The following is a 19,964-nucleotide window of genomic DNA, read 5'->3' on the forward strand; positions in this document are numbered from 1 at the left end:
CATGTGTACAATTAAATAATCACACATTCACAGCTGGCACCCGACCAGCAGCCATGTCACGGTGCCACAAAGGCACCCTTTATAGGGAACGAGTTAAATATGAAGTCGTCCGTGCTTCGCTTTTGGGTATTTTGAACCTTATGACCACTTAGTATTTCTCTGTGATTCTCTCCACACATTGAGTTCAATTATCAGGGTAATTAAAACAGGATGAGTTAATTGGCAGTCATTTGCATGGCAGATGGTTTTAATTGTGGCATCAAACAATTCACCTGTTTATATAAACAAAAGTGAGGCGCGTGAGTGACAGGCCTAGTGTGACAAGGCTGACAACGAGCGCCATCGAGACGCCCCGGGGACAATTAGACCACAAAACCCAAAGATCATCAGACTGTCATTTATATTGTTTGGCAGAAGTCCGCACAATTTGGTTTAAGGGGGGTGAAAATGGTTATCATTTATAGCCTGACAGATGGATGCGGAGGTGCCAAGACGCAGCCTTGCAGTATGCCGCTCAGTGCAACAGAACACTTTTAATCGGATGGATTCAGCCCTGGCCCCTTCAGTTGGGTACGGACCATAGCTCCGAACATCCCATCGATACAATTACCTGCTGTAGTAGTTCACATGTAGGTCAACAGCAGAAGTATTAGATTCATTTGATGGTAATTTGTGGAAATAAACAGCAAATTGTAAAAAGCAAAATGCTGCTGTTTAATGCATGTCCGGCTTAGATGCCCACTTCTTTGCCCTTGTAGCTGTTGTATTTGTTGGCATTAAAGGGGTCGTCAGAGACTTTTTGGATTTTTTCTATCATCAGTAGATGATCGGCGGGGTTCTGCCACTCAGGATCCTCACTGATCAGCTGATACCAGGAGCCGTTGTCAATGTGGTCAGGGCTGGAAGCAGATAACGCTGATAACATTGTAGTGCAGTGGTACTACCGGCACAGCTGCCACTGAATTCAGTGGGAGCTGCAACTGCACTACTAACCTAGCCGCAGCACTTCTGACAGCGTAATCTTCCTCCTTTGCCGTCCATAGTGACAGCTGGCCTGAGAATCAGCTAATCCGGTCAAACCCCACAGGAAAGTTCATCAATAGAAAAAATCAGAAGAGTCCTGGACAACCCCTTTAAAGTGACCCTTGAGTTGGGGGTATATTACCTGCACTTGTTCTTCTCTGCCCATTCTGGTTCAGGTTGTCATCTCTCCAAGATGGCTGTGCAATTTTCTATCTGTCCAATTATATACTATGCACTGCTCTCTGATTGGTTAGAGCTGGTCACATGAGCAACACTGGCCAATCAGAGAGCAGGTATAGAACACTGGTAGCCTAACACAACCAAAGCATTCTGGGGAATTAAGTAGTCTGAAGATTGTGTCAGTCATCAACTGAAAATGGGTTCTGAAACCCAGATCAGATGTAAGGCAGAGAGGAGAACTGCAGGTAAAACATTCTCCCTTTCCCCTCTCTCAAAGGGGAGACTTTGTCCCAAAACCAGAGAGTCACTTTAAGGGTTTTGTAGATTTACCTGAAATGCACTGAGCCATAATGGCGGCCCGTAAGGACCTGAGCAGTTACTGATCCTGAGTTACAGTCTTTGTTATAATCCGGAGCTGCAATCATAATTCTGCCAGTTGTCTTTGGACACAATGGACATGCTTGTTGCCAGACCGCCCTAAAGGTATGTTCAAGTGCTGCAGATTTTCTGTGCGCAATCAGCAGATGGAAAATATGCATTTACTGTACAAGTCGCATGGATGATATTGCAAGAAATCTTACAAAAATCCGCAGTGGAATTGACACGCGGAATTCACCGGATTTCACAGCAGATGCAATGTGAAGGGTGCAATCTGCACTTAAGTCAGTGTTAAAATCTGCATATAATCTGCATATCTACTATGTTACTATTAGAGATGAGCGAGCGTACTTGCTAGGGCAAACTACTCGAGCAAGTAGTGCCTTATTCGAGTACCTGCCCGCTCGTCTCTAAAGATTTGGGTGCCGGCGTGGGTGACAGGTGAGTTGCGGGGGAAGCGGGGGGAGAGAGTGAGATCTCCCCTCCTTTCCTCCCCACTCTCACCCGCCAGCACCCGAATCTTTAGAGACGAGCGGGCAGGTACTCGCATAAGGCACTACTCGCTTGAGTATGCTCGCTCATCTCTGATTACTATGCTAAGGGGCAACCAAATAACTATGTATAAATACATTAGGGGACAATACAAGGATCTCTCTCATGATATATTTATACCCAGGACTGCGACGGTAACAAGAGGGCATCCTTTTATGTCTAGAAGAAAGCAGGTTTCATCACCAACACAGAAAAGGGTTCTTTACTGTAAGAGCAGTGAGACTGTGGAATTCTCTACCTGAGAATGTGGTGATGGCAAAATCCATACAGGAATTTAAGAGGGGACTAGACATCTTTCTAGAGCGGAGGATATTACGGGATATAAATTTTAGGGGAGCAGCAGGTTGTTGACCAGGGTCTTACAGACAGGTAGGAACTATTAACAGGCTGAACTAGATGGACGTTGTCTTCATTCGGCCTAGCATACTATGTTACTATGATTTGGATGCGGATCTGCGTCAAACTCTGCAGTGGATTTTCTGCTGCGGTAATGACGTCTTGTGCGGACATATCTAGTTCACAATGCAGAATCTACCCGGAATCCGGTCAGCACTCCGCAATGCGATCTGTACACTTTTAGCACTCTGTTGGATGCTGCGGAAATCCGCGCCATAGTTCATCTGGCACCGATTCTGAAATCCGCATTTTGAAATATTCCTAATATTGTTTCTGCGCATTAAGCTGCACACGTTGCTTGGGACTAAATCCGTGCAGGGATCCCCATGCTAATCCGCAGCAGAACTCGGAGGCTCAACTTTGGATTTCTGCTGCAGATTTAGGGTTTAAACAGATGAATGTGATTTGGTCAAGTTTTGCGGCCGTTAAAATCACGTATTGACTAGTGGGATTCTCACGTGATATTACTACGTGCAAGAAAAGCGAGGGCAGGACCTGTCTTTCTGCGTTTTTCTTTTTTACCACGCGCAATAGCCTGAAATTTAAACGGTACACAAAAAAAAAAGCACAAATACACTCCGTAGCAGCGAACGTATTTCCGCATGCGCTCACCGTTTAAGCCCTTAGAGGTCAGATCCACGTTGGAAAAATCCACGATGTATCCGACACTAATTTGACTGTGTGAACGCTCACTTACGGAGCTTTCACACAGGACGGAATTGGTCAGTGCGAACATTTCTGCATCACAATGTTATCCTATGGGGCTCGAATTCCGTACTTCTTTAAAATCCGCACGCCTTTACTTCAAGATTAAATTTCACAGCGGAAAAGCTTTCTTTCTGCGAAGTTAAGGATGTCTTGCGGAATTCTTGCTGCGGATTTCTAACCTACAGAAAGTGTAATTCCGCATTTAAAGTCTGTGGAAAGGAAATTCTACAAGACGTTCCGCAGCTAAAAACGCAACAAAATCCGCACCTTGATCCCGCGGGAAAATTCTGTTTGGTTTGAAAGGACCTTTCCAGTTTATCCGACCTCTTATAATCTACGTCACATTATAATATAATGTGGTATTTCATGAGACCAGAGAGAACCATTGCAGCACTGTGCCAGATTATCAGACTTTCTGGACTGGTAGATGGTTGATTAATTTTGCTGTATTATAGATAGGGAAGGAGGAAGTGGCACATGAGATAACAGATTGCCCAACTGCCAAGTATAAAGTCTTGTGTCAAGCCACTCAGCTCATTAGACTGATAAGAGATCACGGGGCAATCACTTGTGGAGTTGAGGGGTACAAGTATAAATCCCTCATTGGCATGGCAGGTAAGTTGTGACTCCCCTCCGCATGCACCATGCGGTATCACTCAGCCCCTCTGGCGCTTTATAGTTTATTGCTGAATCCCAATTATTTTTCCCTATGCCAAAAAAAACTAAAAAATTCGTCTCGGCGTAGCCCGTAGCCCAGAGGGACATCGCGCTCTATCTTGCCTTCCCCATTTTGGCTGTCATTCAAGAGTCAGAAAATAGTCTGCAGACTGTTCATTAGACAAGGTGATGCGTGATACGCTGCAGAAGGCATCTACTGATGGCCCATTCCCATAGGTAGTGAACGAGGTGCGATGTTCTAAAAGTAAAGTGTTTTATCACTGCCGTGTCGGTGAAGAGACGCAGGACTCCGATGACCTCTGTACACCGAAAAAACGGAAAACAGTCACCGCTCAGGACCCGCGTGGAGTCATGGCAAAGAAATGGAGCAAGTATGCTGGAGAGCATATCACCATGTCTGCTTGTATCGATGGAGGCCAGGAATCCTTACATGCACATATTTCTGCGCAAACAAAACCGCAGCCTGCTCTATTTTGCTGCACATTTCCGCACCAAACGTCCCCACGGAAGTCAATGTGCGCGAACATGTGGGTTCCGCTGCATAATTGCGCAGTAAAAGAACATATCTGTAACTCATTAGGCCGGGCTCACACGAACGGATTTCTTCAGACCTGAGATAATTTATGGAACGTAATTGCGGATGTGAGCGGTTTTATTTGGCGCTATACACAGCATATCGTCCCAGTGGAAGAATAATCTCTCTCTCCGGTTCACCTGGCATTCCGGCTTTTCCTTTGCCGTGGAAGTATTTCCGCCGCTCATACGCAATGTTAATTGTTATGGGCGACGGAGCACTCGCATCCATTGACTTCAATGAGGGCCGTCCGTGTGGAATCCAAGCTAAAACAACATACGCGATTTTTCTTCTGCTCGCGGAATAAGCAATTCGCGCCCGCATTAGGACACGTTAGTTGGAGCACCAGCGTTGCAGTTAGTTGCAACCTGCTTGACTGTGCAGCACCTGTTGGGCAGAACAATTATTGACACCCTCCTCTGACCCCTTTCATTGCTAAATTGTTTACGGAGTGTATTAGTGCATGGACCAGTCCATTTTTTTTTTTTTGCACTGCGCGCGGATATCTTTTCTCGCATGTAGTATTCACATGCAAGAATCCTGCTAGTCGAAAGGAAACCATTGAAATCACGGACGCAAAACATGACGAAATTACGTTCATTCGTCTTAGCCCTTAATCTGCTGCTGCGGATTTCTGCTCCATTACCTGTATATATACATGCAGATTTTGGAGCAGAATTTGCTACGTTTTTAGGTGCGTCTTGCAAAAAAATATTCCGCACGTGCGAAAGGTCTCTAATGTGGATTCGCACTGAAACTGATCCACAGAAAGCTCATGTTTGTCAGAAGACATCTTCAACGACTACAGATGCGAATGCCAGGAATGATAGGAACTGCCTGGACGTTTTCACATACATCAGGATATACAGCTGTGACACACGGGCGGTGTTAACCTATTAATATCTGATGCCGGCTTTGTATTGATCTGCGCCCGTAGGTGGTTTGTTCTTCTCCGGTACCCCATGCACTCAGCATTACACTTGATGTGTCTGTGGATGACTGCTTCTTGCAGATCTGTAACAGATGGGATATTAGCTTGTGCAGATCTGTATTAAAGGTGTTATTATGCTCAGCAAGTTTATAATAGAGGGCACGCTAGGTGCTTCAGAACTGGATAGGCTCAGCCGACTGTGACAAAAGGAGGTTAACTCATAGGAAGTGCTTCAATTTTGAAAAAACAGCTACAATACTATATCTAAGCAAAAAAGTTTAATTGAGTTACAACTTGTATACAGATAGATACAGTGAGGCCTCCCAAAATTACTCCACTAGAAGGGAAGTTCTTTCTGGTCTAGATCAAGGGTGGTCTTCTGAGTGAAGGAGGCTTTGACGGTAGGTTATTGTACATATAGATAGATATGAGATATAGTAACATAGTTTGTAGGGCTGAATGAAGACAATGTCCATCTAGTCCAGCCACTTTATCCTCCTGTGTTGATCCAGAGGAAGGCAAAAACCCCCAAGAGCAGAAGCCAATTAGCCCTTTACGGGGAAAAATTCCTTCCCGATTCCCTAATGGCAATCAGACTGTTCCCTGGATCAACCCCTAATATTTCCTACCTGCTGTGTACCAAGATTAACAGTTAACCTAAGATTTATATCCTGTAATATCTTTCCGCTCCAGAAAGACATCAAGTCCCCTTTTAAACTCCTCTATGGATTTTGCCATCACTACGTCCTCAGGCAAAGAGTTCTACAGTCTAACTTCTCCTAACTCTCCTATCTCTGATAGATAGAGAAAGAGATAGCAATGGAATATCACTGCAGTATGCTATTTCAGGTCTTTGGACAATGACTATGAACCACGGGTATAACCCACCATTTGTCCTTGTTCACAGAGTGGAAGTTGACACAGGTAAGGTAAAGCCCCCTTGTGCAAGCTCCGAGTCATGACTGACTCCTAGGGTGACGTCACATTGTGATGTTTTCTGGGCAGACTGGTTTGCCATTGTCTTCCCCAGTCATCTTTTACCCCCCAGCAAGCTGGGTACTCAATTTACCGACAATGCAAATCCATGGTGGAAATCCAAGGCCATGGATTATACTATGTGAATATGTACCAGTTGGACTGTAGTTCTTGGCCATGTGGCAAGAAACTCATCTAGGTATAGCGGTCATTGCCGCACAAGTAGTGTTCGATAGAACCTTAAAGCCATGGTAGTTACTGTAAAGGACCTTTCAGAGATGCAGAACATTTCTGCAAGACGCACCTAAAGATGGAGCTTAATTTGCTGCTATGGATTTCTATTCCCTGACCCACATATATATGTATATATATATATATATATATTTATATACATAATATATAAATGCCGATTTTGGTATTGATTTTCCTGCATCTTTAATTGTATATCGCAGAAATATTCCATGCATCTGGGCAAAATACTCCCACAAGGACGCTGCAGAATAGCGCACCAAAATCTGCAGGACTAACTGTGGATTTTGATGTGGAATTGTGGGTTGATTTAAGCCATTTTCTTTCCCCATCAAAATCCGCAAGCTTTGATCCAGAATTTACCGTGACTTGCGGCGCAGAATGTTGAAAATTTTACCCATGTGAAAGATCCTTGCGCTCTGTAGCAATCTATATGACTTGCCCAGCAGAGTGGAGGAAGAGCGGTCATGAGCACATTTCTGTCTCAGAAATTGGTGAAGTAAGCTGACAGTATACTGCCCCCTATAGACATGACAAATCTGTGCATCATTAAATATTTCTGCAAGACACACATAAAGACGCATAAAATTCTGCACCAAACTTTGCATGTATACATTACGGTCTATGGAGCAGATTAAGGTGCATCTTAGGTCCTTTAGGGACCTTTAACATGGGCAGAATTTTCTGCATCCCGCACCACCATTTGGAGTAAATTCTGCACCAAAATCTACAAAGCTCAGTGCGGATCTTGATGCAGAATAAAAATGGCTTAAATCCGCCTGCAATTCCACCTTAAAATTCGTAGTTAGCCCTGTGGATTTTGATGTAGAATTCTGCATCAAAATCTACATGTTCAGACATACGAATTTTGGTGCATGGCGCAATATTCCTCAGTGTCTTGTGGAATATTCCGGTATGTGTGACAGCGCTCTGTAGCAATCTATATGACTTGCCCAGCAGAGTGGAGGAAGGGCGGTCATGAGCACATTTCTGTCTGAGAAATTGGTGAAGTAAGCTGACAGTATACTGCCCCCTATAGACATGACAAATATGTGCACAGTTAAAAAGGTTTTCTGGGATGAAAAAAAAGTTCTACTTTGTTACCATTGGCAAGACTTGTCCATTGGCTAAGTCTAGCAATGCAGCTCAGCCGCTTTTACTTGAAAAGGGGTAAGCTGCAATACCAGATATAGCCTATTGACAGGAGTGGTGCTGTTTCTAAAAAACAGACCAAGAACAAAGTAGACCGTTTTTTCCCATTCCTGAACACTTCGGCCTCACTTTCCATCGGGAACAGAGTAGTATGTAGGATATCCCACTCTGGATGGGGCTTTCGGGTTTGAATGCACCACCTCTTATAACAGTCCTTATAGTCCTTTAACTCGAGCTGATTATTGGGCCTGAACTTTCATTCGTTCATTCACCCAACAATTGGGCCATGTAAACGGCTGAACAATCAGCTGACAAGGAGTGAACGTTCATTGACTGATCATGTCATTGTCATCTGTGTGGGGACGAATGATCGCCCGCCCCCCATAGAGGAAATAATCTGCCAGCGAGGGAGCAAGTGCTGACCGACATACTCATTGCCGGTCAGTGGTCATTAGCACGGGTAGATTATCAGACCATGTAAAAGGACCTGTACTTTTAGGGCCTTGAGGTACTTTTACGAGCAGTGATTATCGTCCGAAGAGAGTTTTTCAGCGAAAGTCGTACCGTGTAAACACAGCTACCAGTAATTGCTGTTCCCTTTTCAGTGAAGGCTTCCCCATAAGGTTCCAATGAGCTTATAAGTATTTGCGCTTGCATGAGCGTAGCATTTTTGCGGAATGAACAGTGCTTCTTTGCGTGCGCATCGGTGTATTTTACTGTACTGTTTTGCGCCTGTAAGGCATGTTCATTTGCATGCGGCAAACAAAGACGCACCAATTTAAATGGCTAATTAGTAAAGATGAGCGAGTATACTCGCTAAAGTCAATTGCTCGAGCGAGCATTGCCCTTAGCGAGTACCTGCGCGCTCGAGGCAAAAGGTTCGGGTGCCGGCGGCGGGCAGGGAGCTGCGGGGGAGAGCGGGGCGGAACGGAGGGGAGATCTCTCTCTCCCTCTCTCCCCCCCCCCCCCCCCCGCTCCCTCCTGCTGACTGCCGCTACTCACTGCTCCCCCGCGCCGGCACCCGAACCTTTCGTCTCGAGTGGGCAGGTACTCACTAAAGGCAATACTCGCAATCGACTGTAGCGAGTATACTCGCTCATCTCTACTAATTAGTTAAATAAATTCCAGATGTGTTCTTTTTCCAGCAGAATTGCGCAGTGTATCACGCATCCCTCGCGTATTTTGCGCACCCCGATTGACTTCTATGGGGATCTTTGGTGTGCAAATGTGCAGGAAAATACAGCAGCTCTGTTTTTGTTTCGCACAACCAATATGTGCTGGAAAAATCCGTGCGTGTGAACTAACCCACCGAAAGCAATGGCTTCTATTCTGTGCGTATTATGTGCAATTTTTGCGTATGAAGTACTTATGTGTTTTCGTAATGTTCATTGGTCGGGCAGTGAATGCAACAACCGATAACAATGCATAAGGGTCGGAGGAGTGTGGAAATAGCAAATACATGCCACCAAAAAAAAGTAAACACGCCTACTTAGCGGATGGGCGATAATTCGGCTTTGTCAACAACACATCAATTTGTTTGAAAGTGCCTTTAAAAAGGGCATTTAGAAGCTATTACTTTTCAAAACGGCGCTAATGCTGTACGTATATATGACTGCAGAATGTATCAATGTGTAGATATTCTACGGGTTGACTTGTCCTTTAAGATCGGTGAGAAGGCTCAGTAATAAAGTCCCACTTGGGCTATTTGCGCAGGTATCGCCCGCTCCGCTCTTCGCCCTTACAAGACGCACATTCTTTCGTTCCCAGCTCCAACCTCTGACTGGCTCCCAGCTGCACCGAGTGTTTCCATAACACAGACCAGATGGAGCCCAGTGTCTCAGGGTCTTATCTGGAGTTGTTCTTGGCGGGGTTAGTCCTGAATTTCAGGAATACTTTACTTTATTTAGGAGCAGGGCCGGCTCTGGCTGGGATCAGCCTCCCAACATCTGCTCTGCATTTCCATCCATTTAAAGAGCATGGACGGGACTGATGGAGGGAAATCTGTTAACCCTTGCTCTCCTCCCACGCTCTCTACTTGTCATTTTTCACCCTCTGTCATATGGTCGTATGATCCCAGCGCATCTCCATTTCTCACGCTCGCTCTTCCTCTTCCCGTGTGCTTGTTTGCATTAATATAGTTAATTTTCTTCCTCTTTTTTGCCGCTTCCTCACTTCTTTTTATACTAATGTCTATCTGTCAGCTACACACAGTGCAGACGGCCATTTTGGAATAAACCGCTATTCGAACCATTAATTCTTCAGGAATTTATTAGGTTATTGTGACATTAATGAGCTTTTTACCTTTTTTCCCCCCCCTGTGCTCCTAATGTGGACCTGTCACCTAAACCACTTTACCAATGTGCAACTAAAAAGTCATAGATGACAAGCATGAATCACTTTAATTTTCTTTCCTGGTAAATGGACTTAACTGATGTAGAAAATGGGACGGCATCACTTAGGCACCTTATTCTCCATATGCCATTGGTTTGGAGTGAATTGTAGAGCATTTCCCTAGAATATTGATTGCTAAACGTTCTTGAGTCATCCTCTGTAAAGTTGTTAAATAATGTAGCCTTTTATTATTCAGTAAGCTGCTTGATAACCAATATGGCCTCCATTATGGCTCCCATCTCAGCGTTGCCTAATATAGCCACAACTGCAAAGCGAGCTATAGCTAACATTGTACAGGGTGATGAAAAAAGAAGGGTGCAAAAGTAAAGTTGATTTCTTGATACATGAATTGACTTACCACAGAATGATCTGAAAAGATAGAAGTACTCTTCTAGTTTTTATTGCACCTTACAGATAGATGTTCGATGTGGGCACCATTGATGACATGGCAAATGTCAAGTCTGTAGTCCAGTTCTGCCCAAACGCCTCCCAATATATCCTCTGTTATAGATTCTAGCGCGGCTGAGATGAGTTGTTTTATATCATCTAATGTCCCCAACAGCACCTACATCAAAGATCTGCAAGGTGCAATGAAAACTTAACTGCTTAAGGTTAGGGCTACCTGGTGACTTTACCCACAAGGCATAAAGATTACAATATTGCACTGTTACATCACAACCAATCACAGTGAATATGGTTACGTTCAAATCTGGGAGGTTTGGAATTCTGATGACTGTAGGCCACTTCCACACAGGTGACAAAATTGCACGATTGTTTCGCAATGCGACAGTAATACAGATTGCATGTATGTGAAGCCTGTGCTTTGCTATAGGTTCTTTCACATGAGCAATGTTTTGTAGCCTGCTACATTGCAAGAATACAATGCTCTATACAGCCGCAATTTGCGCTGTTTTGCAGCCCATGTATCTCTATGGAGCCTTTCTTTGTTTTGCATCACACAAAAACGCGGTTTTCATGTTGTGCGTTGCAACTTTTACAATAGAAAATCCTACTGTTTCTTCTAAAATAAGCCCTGGCTGCAAGAAGAAAAAAAAAACCCAAAAAACAATACATCACCTAAGAGGCGTTGTCTGGCTCCACCGTGCGTATCCTCTGCGTCTTTGGCACTTGTTTGAAGTCCTCCACCATTGCTTCCTGGTCAGGAGTTTAAAAATCTCCGCTTTCAGGAAGCGATGCCTCTGATTGGTTCATCGAGTGCTGGCTCAGCCAATCAGAGCCAGCGCTGGATGTACCAATCACAGCCATTCATTGAATCCACAGCAAAATCCATGACAAATCCGTATTCAATACATACGCATTTTGCCATTGATTAGTTACAGAAAATCTGTCCCATGTGGACGTACTCTAGCGACTATTCACACGGGCAATTTTTAATGTCCAAGCTCGGCCCAAATTGGAAACTGACAGAACTTGGACCTGTTAAAGTCGGTATATGTATTCACGTGCATTTTTTTAATGGATGGTCCTTGTAAATGCGACCAAGCGATGCATTGGATTTCAATAGCATCGCTCAGATGAACGTGTTTTTTCCGCACAAGGTATTTGCGCAATAAATAGGACCTGCCCTATTTTTCACTGCTGTATATTATATATGTGGCATGAATAGACAGGTCTTGCCCTATCTTCCACCGTGTTACGTAGCAAGCTCCCATAGACTACTATAGCTGCTGGATAAAAGGGAGGGGGAGGGAGTTACCCTGCATACAACGCAGAGAAAACCAGACAGCTCGCCCTAATTAGGCATTTCATTGCTATTTCGGGCATTTCTGCTGATTGTTGATTGCCATCACTTCAGCGTGTTCTTGTACTTGCACGCTGCAGCAGCTTTAAAAATGCCAATTAGGATCAGGAGTCGATCGTATCAAAAATGAATTCATGCGAACGGGCAAACGTATAAATGCATACACTCATCCGAATGAGCCCTAAGACTGAGGCTTCCTGGCAACCATAGCAGCTCACAACATAATTGGATAGTGCACAAAATCGAGGGGGTCATGAAACAGTATATAGAGATGTATCATGTGTTCACAGCGCTTCCAGTAAGATAATGTTATGCCATATTGGATGACAACCTACTGTCCTTGGACCGTGCGATAATTGCGCACATATTATCGCTATTGATTTACTAGCTTTCCATGCCACAAAGTTTCAGGTCCACCCAAGTAGCCTATAAAAAAAAAAAGAGTACGCCATGTATTAACAATGGGTAATTTGGCACAACCACCTCTTCTGGGCAGCTGTGCCATGCAACTTTTTACGTAATTTACACATATTTTTCATGGCTGCCAAATGAATTTATCACTGTTCTTCTCATTTGCGCGGAAGGCAGCTGCGAGCCGTGTTTTGTCCAGTCTGAGCAGATGTAGGCTACTGGTGTCTCTTCAGCTGGGCACAAACTGCAAGACTCAGCTGGCAGATCTTGCTGGAACTTCTGGTTGATTGCGTGGCACAGATTGCGGGTAGGTGCCCTCTTTCCCGTCGTTCTCTGTGCATGTGGCACATTTGTTCGAGATGCAAGTAGACGAGGAGCCTCGGTTCTCTGGCCGCCCGGGCGGCTGGTGATGGAATCCAGATGTCGGATTCGCACAAGCGTCCAGCTGCAGTCCATTACAGAGCAAATAAAAATAATCCGCGGAGAGGAGGAGAGTTCCTGGCTGGAGCCCGCGCTGGGAGCGCTGGAGTTTTCCAGGGACCTGTCAAAAACGCATTGCAAAAACAATCCCAGCGGTGAGAGATTGTTTCTCATAACAGAAGCCTCCTATCTGTGGCACAGACTGTGAGATCACCTCCCGGAGGGGGCGCTGGAGAAAAAACGGTCCCATATGTTGTTGTGACCGCGAAAGGGGCGTACGCAACGCAATACAGACACAACACGGTTTGTAAGGAAACTCTTTGGGAACTGTTTTTTGGTGCAGCAAAGAATGGGTTAAGGCTGCGGGCGAAAAGGCTGCCCCTGGCAGACTTCTCCCCTCCTGTCTCCTGCCCTATGTTCCCTTCTTTGGTCTTGGCCGGAGTTACATTGAAGAGCGGGATAGATCCCAGCAGCTGCCGCACACCTGTCCTTAGCTCTCAAACTGCAGTGAACCCTGAGGACCGTACTTGCTGGCAAAGGAATAAGAGCGCAGGCGGCCAGGCAAGGGTTAATAATAGCAAAGCGTGGCGCGGGAGGAGGGAGGGTAATGGAGGGGGCACAGCTGATCCTAACAGCAGGTGTTTGGGAATAGCTTTAACTGCTGCTTTCTTGCCCTGTCCGCCGCCGCCGGTTTCCTTCTCCGGCGCACTCCACCTGAATGGTAATTTCCATCCATCCCGCCTGACATACTTTTTTTTGTTTTTCCTCCAGGTGATGATGTAAAATTCTCGGTGCATCCATCCTTTGACTCATCATCCGTCTGTCTTCTCTTCGCAGGCAAATTCGACAATACAGCCATTACAATGCCAGACTCCCCAGCTGATGTGAAGACCCAGACAAGGACCACTCCGCCCAATATGCCCCCTCCATCACCTGCCCTGAGTCAGGGGGCCAACCGTAATTCCTCCTTCACCCCAAGCACAAGTGAGATGGCGCTATAGCATGCTCCTCTATGGAGTTATTCCTATTTATGTTGTTTATGGAGGCTTCCGTGTAGACCGAGGCAACTTCTGCTCACATTTGCTACCCAAGTCGTTCCGTCGGATTTGCCACTTTTACCCCTTTGGCCAATCTGGACAATACAAAGCAATCCAAAATAGATATTAAGTAGCAGACATGTCGGATCGATGTATTTTCTCAATCCTTGGGACCTTTCACTCAGGATGGAATTATGCTGCAGATTTTCACACCAAAATCCGTGGGTCTAACTGAATTTTCATGCAAAATTGCATGCAGATTTTGAGCCATTTTCAATTCTGCATCAATTTTGCATCTGCCTGCGGATTTTGCTTGCGGTGCGTTCTGCGGTCTATTTCATCCCATGTGAAAGGTCCCTTGGGGTGTCCGTACACCCTGGGGATGATCCACAGTGACTGGATGCGGATTATCACTAATTGCTGGGCTGCATGCACCTGGACTTGGTATTGTTTTTTCGGCAAGACCAGGTGCAGCCAACAATTGGCAATAATCCATATGCAGTTACCAAGGATCATCCACTGATCAGAAACCTGGAATCAGGTGGATCAGTTTCATCATCTCCAGTACTGGTTGCAGAGCTGATCCACCATCTGCATCATGACATCTATAATTGCTTTACCATACAAATCTGTGTAAATTAGGATATTTGCAGATCAGCAGGCTAGGGATGGCAGTTGCACCCCTTGGGGTTGAGGGCATAGAATAGTTTCAAGATGGCTTGTTTGTTGTATAGCTTGATTCTATTATGGGATCACACATGTCAAACATAAGGCTTGCAGGCCGAATCGGTCCACCCCCTTATTATATGTGGCTCACAAGGTCTGCTGCATGTAAGAACCTGAATCCAGTTTTTACATGCAGCGCCGCAGCAGCAGGACTTCTAGGTTTGACAGGAGCTCCTGCGTGCTGCGACAGAGTCTTATCTACTGGGGGCACCTACTTTATAAGGGGGAATTACCTACCTAGTTGGCTTATAGGGGTTTTGCAGGGAGAATACTATAATGTATCCTCAGGATAGCTCATCAATAGATGATCAACTGGGATCCATCGCTTGGGACTCCAACCAATCAGCTGATTGTGCGCCCGCTGACAGCGCCGCAATTACACAGAGGTCGGAGTGGAAGCAGCGGAGGTCTCTTCTCTGACAGCGGTGTAGTGTCTGGCACTTGTAATTTCAGGCACGGCTCGTGTTGATTTGCAGTTACAAGCGCTGGCCACTACAAAGAGGTCGACGCGCAGACTTCCGCTCCAACCCCTGTGTAATTGTGGCGCCATCAGGCGGTGCACAATCAGCTGATCGGCCCAGGTCCCGAGCGATGGACCCAAGCTGATGAACTATTGATGACCTATCCTGAGGATAGGTCATCATTAGTATTCTCCATGGAAATCCCTTGAACTGTTAAGGAGTAGTTGCATTTATACAGTCTTAGGGCTTATTTACACAACCGTAGGCGTTTTTACGTTCGCACGTCCGCGCCGTATGATCGCCTAAAAGGATGTTTTCCGGCGATCTTGGGCAGAGCTAGTTAGAACAATCTTTTTGGCCACCATATATGTGTCGGTGGGTATTTCGGTCGCATATTTTCTATTTCCAGCGGGTCGCCGTTTTTATGAGCCGCATAATCGCCCATGTGAGCGAATGCATTGGAAACCAATGCCTCAGATGGTCGCATTTATACGGTTGGGCATAAAAACGCGCCGTATATGCGCTCGTGTGAATAAAGCCTTACAGTTACAATCGGCCCTTTGAAGGCAACCATAAGGCTGATGTGGTTCTCGGTGAAATGAGTTTGATACCCCTATAATAGATGAACCTGTTTCTAGACCTGATGACTGATGCCCATTAACCCATCCTCCTTTAGGAAATGAGGGCATAGATGTTTGTAATTGCTTACCATTTTTGGAGGTTTCGGTATCTCTTGCTCAGTCGTCACCCCTTTTTGCTGCCCATATAATGCCATGTGTACAGTGCCATGCTCTCTTCTGTCTTTGACTGCCTGATAGCCCCCTACTGATTATAGTGGGTCTTGATCAGCTACGGATTATGCAGTGGATTGCTGTTGGATCATACACACCTATTTAGTTGATTATGGCTAAACATATGTGGAACAATTACAGCGTTCTCATTTCAGCTGCCTGTACACAATGTGTATGAGCTGGCATAACTTCATATGAATTACCTGGTTGCACCTTGATTTGCCATTTGAAGCAATATCCAGTCCAACCTTGCATTTAGCGATGATCCACCGTGGCTGATCAGCAACTTGTACAGGCACCCTAAAATGGGTTGGCTATGGTGACCATATGAATAGTCTGTCTCCAGGATGTCCCGTCTTCTGTTGGGTCTGCTGGCTTCTGGTTGACGTTTCCTAGTATCTTTGATGTGATATCCATCTCCTGGTTGGTTGCCGTCTTTGTTATTGCAAGTAGAACAAATTATTTTGCTGTGCAAATTTGTCCAGAAATGGTTCCATGATTAAAATGACCCTCCAATTTCAGGACAAAATTTTGTCCCAGGACCGAAGGGGTAGGGGGGGGAGAGGGTTTATTATCTGCAGTAGTTCATCTCTGCCACTGCTCCAATTCACCAGTTTCAGACCCTGTTTTCACCCATCCAACATAACTGCAGCAATTTTCCAACTACCTAATACACACTCTGATTGGCCAGCACTTATCACATGAGCAGCTTTGGCCAATCACAGACCAGGTGAAAGTGCATTGGTAGTCTAACACTATCAACACACTGTGGAGATTAGGTAGTCTGAAGATTGAGTTGGCCATCTGAGATGCCCGGAAACAGAACCCGGAACCAGCAGATTGGAGGAGAACAACTTCAGGTAATATACCCCCTCTTCCTCTGATCCAAGAACAGAATTTTGTCCCAAAACTGGAGAATCCCTTTAAAGCCTTTACCTAATGATTGTTGACACTTCTTCACCATAGCTATTGAGAAAGGCTAGTTTTGTTGGGCACATGTTTTAAACCTTGGTATTTTTTGGCCCGCAACTAATGAAAATAGGTGACTGTGACTCTTGCCGTCTCTTGTACTCTACAGCATTGCCTTTCGACAGGTCTACCAGCTTTGCTGTCTTTGGCCAGATGTTGTCTAATTAGAGGTTGGGTTGTAGAAGCTTCTGATCTGATGGGTTTTAGTTTAAGCTGTGGAGGAACAGATGCATGTGTGTGTATGCGTGTCCGTAATCCGTGTCCCTAATGTGTGTGTTTTGTGTCTGTAATCCACGCCTCCCGTGTCTACCATTGTGCGGCCGGGATGTATTTTCTATGTTCTGCATACACACGAGTATTCCCCGCAGTCTGTTCTCCACTTTTATCCCTACGACAAGCATGCAGCACTGATACATAGAGAGCATATGAGACGGGGACACACACACACATACTCTGTGTCACTTTGGGATCCCACCTGTCAGTTGTGGGCATGCGGTTATTTTGGGCTGCTCTTTCGTGGGCCGCCCCTCAGTTTGCACTCGGTGCCAGTGTGCTAGTACTAGGAGAACAGAAGGCAATAGGGATAGGGGTAGAGATATCATGAAAGGTAAGTGGAGGCTGCAGGACCCTGGAGGCTCCTGTATCTGATGCCTTGTTATTGCGCGCCATTCTATTGCATGCATATCGAATATAGGAAATGGGTCGAAGGGAATAGCTACAGAGAATTTTGATGGGCGAGACTGGAACAGAATCAAGGATAATGCTTTGAAGACTGTTACTACTATGTTTATGTGTGAGTTGGATTCTGATGCGGCAGTTGGGTTCAGTCTATGATTTGTTGCTTGATATACTTGCAGAATTTTTTGTGTCCCTGCAATGGAATTTTTGATAAAACTGGCAAAACGTTCTGCATCGGTGATTTCTAGGTCCCTTGGATGCTTCTCCAAGCCCTCACCTTTTTGCATATTGTCTACAGTGGTTTGAAGTCTTTTACTCAACCATAGTCATTCGGTTCTGCACTTGCTATTCAAGGGGTAAACTAGAAATCCAAGAGTATTTATTATAGAAGAGGTTACCCGGGCTACACAGGCATGAGAGATGCATCTGCGGTGGGATTTTTGGTCTCCGCTTGTCTGGTCACAACTGCCGGGTAGACAAGGACTGGAATGTTGTGTGTGGTTTATAAATATCGCGTTGGGTTGTGCAACTGTGCAGTTTCATGAAGTAATAATCCTTAATGACTCTTCCTTACAGTGATGAACGGGAGCAGCCACTCTCCCACCGCCATCAACGGAGCGCCCTCTACCCCCAATGGTTTCAGTAACGGACCTTCAGCATCATCATCTGCCGCATTAACCAACCAACAGTTACCGCCTGCCTGCGGAGCTCGTCAGCTGAGCAAACTCAAGCGCTTCCTGACTACCTTACAGCAGTTTGGCAGTGATATATCTCCAGAGATTGGGGAACGTGTGCGGGCCTTGGTGCTCGGGCTCGTGGTGAGTACAAGATTGAAAAAGTTGAAAGCAGCATCCCAAACCCGATTCAGTGAAAAGATTTAGAAACGTGATCAGTTATATATAGCTAAAAAATAAATGTAGCTTATTGGACGTGTGTATATCACATATATTAAAGGGGTATTCCAGTATAGAATAGGCCATAAATGTTTGGTTGTTGGGGGTTCCACAACTGGGACACCACCAATGTGCAGAACTTTTCTCTTTCCTTAAAGCAACAGTCCAGTCCTGATGAAACAAAGATGTCCTCTTGTCTGACTACTTGATCTTGCACTAACAATGCACAGCGTGTCAGGTATTCAGAGAAGCGATGCTTCCATCTTCATTTGTTCAGGACTGTAGGGTTGCTTTAATGATTTATTGTGATCCTGTATACATATTAAAGGGGTTTTCCAAGCAAAGTTGACTGTCAGTGCTGGGATACACCGGGGTCGGAGCGGAAGTAGCTACTCCGACCCAGAGTAGTGGCCGGTACCCATAATTGCGGGCGCAGCTCTCACTTAAATCAATGGGACCCCAGCCTGCAATTACGAGCAACAGCCACTACATAGGGGATGGAGCTATCTGGAAAAGTGTGGAAAGCTTCCGGCTCACATACCGTTCATATTTATCGGCCCCATGTACCCAACATACGCCAAAAAATGTTCTTCTGGCATACGCTGGACTGCTATGTGTCATCATATCATTTTATTCTTACTGTATACCATGTAGTGTATGTCTTTTTGACAGTTGAAATCAATAATCAAAATGACACAGTGGCTCACATCAGAGGCATATGTTTCAGAATACTCCCAACGTATGCCTTTGATGGAAGCTACAAGCTAAGTGTGAATAGAGCCTAAGATGTACTACTAATGGAATTGACATTATTAGATGCTGGACTAAAAGATTTGTACTTTCTGGCAACCATTAATTTGCATTAAAGGGGTTGTGCTAAATTCTAAAGTTATCCAAGCGATGGGGCTGGCTGCTGGGAACCCCACCGATCCCAAGAACAGGGGTCTAGTCGGTCACTAAATGAATGGAGCAGACATCACGCAAGTGCACCGCTGCTCCATTCACGTCAATGACAGCACCAGAGATTATCGAGTTCAAGCGCATCGTCAATCTCCAGCACTGTTATTGCACTGAATGTTGCAGCAGCGTACTTGCACAACCTCCACTCCATTCGCCCAGGGCCTGAGCGGACCTCCGTTCTTGGGATCAGTGAGGGGTCCCAGCAGTCGGAACTTAGCAGTCCTAAAGTTATCCACTGTCCTGTTGATAGAGGATAACTTTAGAATTTTGAACAATCAATTTAAAGGGGTTCTCCAGGATTTTACTATTGATGACCTAGCCTCAGGATAGATCTTAAGTAGTTGATCGTCAGGGCTCTGCTGTTCAGGATCCCCACCAATCAGTTGATTCCTTGGCTACAGTCAGTCCTGGAAGCAGATAGCAACAATGCAGCGGCCCAGTTTGGTACTACAGGCACACGTTCGATTAAATTAAATGGGATCTGTGCCGGCATACTGAACCATATCGCTGTAATAGGATGGCACTTTCTGCTTCCAGCGCTGTCCACACTGACAAGCAGGCCTGGGGATCAGCTGATCGGTGAGGATTCCAAGTAGTCTCGGAGAACCCCTTTAATCATTCGAATAATAATTCCTTACAAATGGCATAGAGATCCAGGGAAAATCTAGA

General features: G+C 45.4%; 1 protein-coding gene across 6 annotated transcripts in view; it reads left to right on the forward strand.

Moving 5' to 3' along the window:
- Nucleotides 1–19,964, forward strand: part of CBFA2T3 (CBFA2/RUNX1 partner transcriptional co-repressor 3) — a 43,720-nt gene that overhangs the window by 10,320 nt on the left and 13,436 nt on the right. For 3 of the 6 annotated variants that reach the window (XM_066583053.1, XM_066583050.1, XM_066583056.1), the window contains exons 2-3: nt 13,618–13,764; nt 18,019–18,260. In XM_066583053.1, coding sequence (XP_066439150.1) covers nt 13,644–13,764; nt 18,019–18,260 — 363 coding nt within the window. In that variant the 5' untranslated portion in view covers nt 13,618–13,643. Of the gene's footprint in view, nt 1–12,981; nt 13,084–13,472; nt 13,502–13,617; nt 13,765–17,358; nt 17,372–18,018; nt 18,261–19,964 lie in introns of those variants that run through there. The other 3 variants (XM_066583052.1, XM_066583054.1, XM_066583055.1) reach the window with 3 other exon arrangements.

This window comes from Eleutherodactylus coqui, chromosome 11, assembly GCF_035609145.1.
Source record: "Eleutherodactylus coqui strain aEleCoq1 chromosome 11, aEleCoq1.hap1, whole genome shotgun sequence".
NCBI lineage: Eukaryota > Metazoa > Chordata > Amphibia > Anura > Eleutherodactylidae > Eleutherodactylus > Eleutherodactylus coqui.